Raw genomic sequence first — 5,780 nt, 5'->3', positions numbered from 1 at the left:
TGCAGGTATAATGTTTGTTAAAAGTGTTGATGTATCTGCTTACATGAAAATTAGACAAAAGTTATTTGAACTTTTGGATAGCTTTGTAGAAGAGATTGGTGAAAGTAATGTTGTACAACTTGTTACCGATAATAGAAGCAACTATGTCTTGGCTGGAAATTTCAAGTATTGAGGCCAAAGATATTTAGGACTCCATGTGCTGCTCATTGTCTAGACTTGATGCTAGAAGATATCAGAAAAATTGCAAGAGTCAAGAAGGTTATATAAAAAGGAATGACTCTCGTGGGCTTCATTTACAACCATTCTTTGGTTTTAAACTAAATGAGGGAGAAACTAGAAAGTGAGTAGGTTAGAAGTGGAGTTACAAGGTTTGCCATAAACTTTCTTACTCTGCACAGACTGCACTCTCTAAAGTCAAAAATTAGACCCATGCTCACTTCGGAAGAATGGTTGAACTTGAATGCAAGTAAGGAGGTGAAAGGAAAGAAGGTGGCTGCTATTGTTCTTCAAGTCTCATTTTGGGAGGATATTGTGTTTGCTCTTAAAACCATGGGGCCTCTTGTAAAAGTACTTAGGCTTGTTGACAATGAGAAGAAGCATGGGAAGCATCTATCATGCAATGTTGGAAGCCAAGGAGTTAATTAAAAAAACTTCAACAATAATGAAGCCAAGTACAAAGAAGTCATTGATATTATTGATAGAAGATGGAGTATTCAACTTCATCATCCGTTACATGCAGCTGGGTATTATCTTAATCTGAAGTACTTTTATAGAAATCCAATGATTGAGAATGACGATAAGTTGTTGGATGGCTTTTATGCATGCATTAATAAGCTTTCTGCAAGTGATAAAGTTATTGATGACATCCATGGAGAATTGGTGAAATATAAGATGGGTGCAGGCCACTTTGGATTGAATGAAGCGGTAAGGCAAAGAGTCGATGTAGCTCCTAGTAAGTAACTATGTCTATTTCACAATAAATTAATTACATAACCATTTGTTTATATATGTTAATACAAATAATTGTTGCATTGCAGCTGAGTGGTGGAGGAGGTATGGAGCAAGAACACCAAATTTGCAACTCATTGCTATTAAAATATTGAGTCTTACTTGTAGTTCATCGGGTTGTGAGAGGAATCAGAGTACTTTTGAGCATGTAAGTAGTTGTTATTAAGTTATAGATTCAAATTAATTCTTATTTCTTTGGTATATTTATTTCTTTTAACTAAAATTAAAATTATAATATAGATTCACTCCAAGAAGAGAAATAGATTTGAACATCAAATGTTGCAAGACTTGGTTTTTATCAAGTACAGTCAAAATTTGAAAGAGCGCTTTGACAGTGATGATTTGATTGATCTTGTGGTAATGGAAGATGATTTTGATACTCGTAGCCTATGGTTGTCGGGAGGTGAAGATGAGACTCAACCTGAACCTGATAATGATATGGTGTTTGATGGTGAGGATTTGTCTTGGCTAGATGTTGAAATTGCAAGTGGTGCTGCTGAGCCTGCAATCAACACTATGAGCCAAGCAGCATTGCAAAAGAACGCGGCTGCACCTCCACCGCCTTCTTCATCTAGATCTAAGCCAAAAGCAAAGGAAGTGATAGTAGTAGATGATGAATTTGATGATGGAGAATATATTGGAGAGGATGAAGAGTATGAAGAGGATGAAGAGGATGCTAGTGAGGAAGGAAGAGATGATGAAGACTTAACTTTTAATGATTTGTGAATTTTTATTAGAGTTTTCATGTTTAGTTAATTTAAGATTTAGATGCGTAAGTGTTTATTTTGATAAATTTTATTAATATTTGAAAGTTTGTAACAATGTTTTGCACTTTTGATTAAGACATGCCTTTTAATGGTATTTGGAATGGGAAGTATGGTATTATTTATTTGAAAGTATTTTATTGCTTAAGACATATGAAGTTTGAGTTCATTTTTTGTATTTATTAGTATGTTATCGGCTTGTAAGTGCCTATTTTTTAGTGTCCGCACCACTGAAATAGCGCCTGCGCCGCTCCCATTTTAGAGTAGGCCGCTCCGCGCCGCTTTCCGAGATTAACAATATAGGTTTTTAAAACAAACATTTAGGATCAATTAATCGAACAAACCGATCCATGTTAACCGATATATCGATCTATCCAAAACCGATCAAACCGAAGTAAAAATCAGTCGGAATTAGATCTAATAATTGCATCCATGGTTTATGCCGGTTTGATATATTATATCCGAATCCAACCCAAACTGACCAATGTCCGTCCACTCCTAGTTGATTGTACCAGACAGATTATAGTGCTATTTATGCAATAATTAATTTTATTTTTTATTTTATTCAAGACAAACTTTTTAAATGTAGATTTTTTAATATGTACTCTTAGGACACATGTTAGCATTACCCTTGTTTTAAATAACTCCTTTATTTTTCATCCACATTCACTTTCAGTATTTTGCCATTTGTAAACAAAAACCAATAACAACCTTAATGTGTCTCTGTCATGTTACTAGGCCAAATAAATACAGTATTTACTACTTTGGTGTGCTGGAAAAGAAAATGAGAGTAAGCAGTATTGATTTATTAACAACCATGAATGAATGGTGTCTTTATTAACTACTGCATTTAATTAAGATGTGCATCACCTGCCATCACCATCAACCTTCCTCTACCTACTCTTATTTACACTACTCCCTCCGGTCTCAAATATAAACAAATTTGCAAAGAAGCTCACCCTTTAAGAAGAATGTCTTAATGCATTTAATTTTTACTCTCTTTCTAATTCTACCCCTATTTTTTGCTTTGGAAATTGTTGCAAACATTTAAAATCTAAAAAATTGTAGGGGTATATTTGGAATAGTGACATTAAATGTAATAAATATTTTTTTTTTCTTAAATATAAGACCATAGTTTTTTTTTTTCTGCTTTATATTTGAGAACGGAGGGAGTATTTTCTTAGTTACTTTGGTGTGCATACAAGAAATCTCTGAAATAGCAAATTTAATGAATCAATTGAGTACTTGTTTATCTCCCACCGACAATTATTTGGTCTAAAACGAATTTGAGCTGTCTTATTAAATTAATATTTTGTAAATATTTTAATAATAACTAATCTCCATCAAAAGAATATGTTAAATACACTAAGTGAGTTTTTCTTGTTTTCAAACATTCTTTCATACGTCAGAATTCAAAATAAAACTTTTGACCACTAATTTAAAGTTCAAATCTCTTAACATCAATGCATTAATATTTGAATTTAAGATGAAATTACTGCATCACAGTATTAATGTATGTTTGACCTATAACTTTTTGAACCTAGAAGCTATTTTATTTTTAAAATAATAATTTAAAAATAAAATTAAAATCATTCCGTAATTATTAATTTTTAAATAATAAAAACTAAAAACTAATTGCTAAGTTATATTGTATATGATAAAATTTTATTACAATTAGTAATATAAAATATATAAAATATATATATATATATATATATATATATATATATATATATATATATTAGAAAATGGATGATACTGTCAACCAATCACACTCATGTATCTAATTACGCCAGACTTTTATTTTAAATTTTTTTTTAATGATATGGCAGATTGTTTGTTTTCTATTGGAAAACAGTGTAAAACTATTTTACACTGTCAGTGCATATCTATTAAACCCTATATATATAAAATAAATCGATTAAAATCAATAAATAATTAAATTTAAGAGTTCAGTACAATATTTTAAGAAAGAGAAATTATTTAATGAAAATATATATTATATTAAAAGAGTTGAATAAATTGTTGATTAAATATATAAATAACAAAAATATTTTTTGTTCGAATATGAACGAAAGGTGAGATGGTAAAATTGTGTCTTCTTGCGGTAGATATGTATTTTGGTGCGACGGAAGGGTGTTGATTTACAAGGTTAGCACTCCAACGTCCAAGTCAGTGAAATGGATCAGAAATAATGTGTGAGTGAGAATGAATTGGAATACCTGAAATGGTGCATTTTATTTTTATATACCAAGAGTGGTTGAAACTACTCCCATATGATGCGTTGTGTTATATGGACATCCATCAGATTGGATCAGATGATTAATGCACTGAACTGCAGAATTACCCATTTTGGTTATAGCGAAGGTCCACTTGCTCTGCGTGCCTTTCAACTCGAGGTTTGCTTTTGGGCCTTTTCTTTGGGCTTTGCAATGAACCAGAACACTAGTCCCCATGCCCTTGTTCTATTCTATAGAATGGGCGCTTTGCAATGTTCATCTTTAAGTCGACTATTTAATAGAAATAAGTGAAAAGCCTTGACAGAACGTTATTAACATTGCGAGAAAAAATACATTAAATTTTTCTCTTGATTAACGACGTTTCGCGAGAGGCTCCGACGTGTGTCCCTATATCTTACAGTAATGATATTCCCTCTATCCTAGGGTACTCTAGTGGTCAGAATAGTCCCTGATGAGATCTTGATTGTTGGTGGCGTGATTCACATTTCCCAATATGGTAAATCACACGGTTCATTGTTGTGGAAATGCATATAAGAAGTTCTTGGATTACTAATCTTATATTTTTTCCGCTACTTTTGGATTTGAGAAACCCTGATTCTTTTTCCTCATTTGTGGTTTCTGTCGTTGTTTCCAATTTCTTGCGCATGCCTTCATCCTGGACAAGTTCATGCCCCTTCTTTCAGGTGTAAGCTCCCAAATTTTCCTTTTTATGGTAACATATAGACTTCCCTTTCTTTCAATCTTGCTTTCTTTACCATGACTTTTTTGTACCACTAGTGCCACAAAGGCTTTTAGTGGTCTTATAGACACATACCACGATGGGGTCTTCGATTGGGGAACCTGTGGCTGGATGGAATCCTTCGCGATTCAGGCTTTTTAGAGAAGAAGGTCATGGGGTTTGATGGAGGAGATTGTTACTAATCAGTGGTTTATTTCACCTATATTTTAGTATGAACACTAGGCTTGGCTTTAAACTTGTTTCGCGTTGCTATCTGTATTCACTTCTTTCATATGTTAATAGGATCCCTTAAAATAGAGGATATCCCACCTAAAGTTTAGAAAGCCACCGAGGACAACTCACCGGTGTGGGTTAACTAAGAAATGCTCGATATTCTCTCTACTTTTGTTCATAATGGTCTTCTAGACCATACCTTCATGGCAGCATGATCTTTTAAAGATTGAGGGTGATTCCCCGTGAAGAAGACAATAGGACATGCAGTAAATATGACAGATGTTTCGTGCCCATTTAAGAACGTTGATTCTCCTTAATATGTTGGGCTTACATCAATATCTTCCAGTATTTTAGTGAATGCAATAAGGGTGTGCCGACCACACCGCTCTTCTTACATATCTTTAAATATCAACGTAACTCTCCTAATTCAGCACATGGCCAAGGTCTAATATCTCTAAAGAAATGTACCAAGATTTTTGAGTTCTACTCATATGTGAACTCAAGCTTCTGAATGAAGAACTTTGTTTTGATGAAGACAAATCTCTTAGTATCAAGAAGGCAAGGATGTTATTCAAACATAAAGCATTTTTAGTCAAGACTATTGTTCAAACATAAAAAAGAAGGTATAACAATAACTCTCACTAAATACTTAAGTCTTAGTTGCTCAAAACATCAAAAATCATTACATACCTCTGCCATAACCATAACACTAAATACTTAGACAAAAATTCCATTTTTCACTATGTACAATCGATCGCACATTTAAAGTAATCGATTGTTCTCTCTTCCAGTTTCCAAAATATGCCTTTGCCTTAT

The 5,780-nt window shown here is 33.0% G+C and overlaps 1 protein-coding gene across 1 annotated transcript; it reads left to right on the top strand.

Annotated features, from left to right (window-relative positions):
- Positions 1–780: 780 nt before the first annotated feature.
- Positions 781–1,734, top strand: LOC131641396 (uncharacterized). The gene is made up of 3 exons (XM_058911697.1): positions 781–952; positions 1,038–1,156; positions 1,249–1,734. Exons 1-3 carry the CDS (start codon positions 781–783, stop codon positions 1,732–1,734), a joined length of 777 nt encoding a protein of 258 aa, XP_058767680.1.
- The last annotated feature ends 4,046 nt before the right edge of the window (positions 1,735–5,780 follow it).

The sequence above is a fragment of the Vicia villosa genome, unplaced genomic scaffold (assembly GCF_029867415.1).
Source record: "Vicia villosa cultivar HV-30 ecotype Madison, WI unplaced genomic scaffold, Vvil1.0 ctg.003713F_1_1, whole genome shotgun sequence".
Lineage (NCBI taxonomy): Eukaryota > Viridiplantae > Streptophyta > Magnoliopsida > Fabales > Fabaceae > Vicia > Vicia villosa.
The sequence above is the reverse complement of the archived record's forward strand: the minus strand, read 5'-3'. Positions and strand labels throughout refer to the sequence as shown.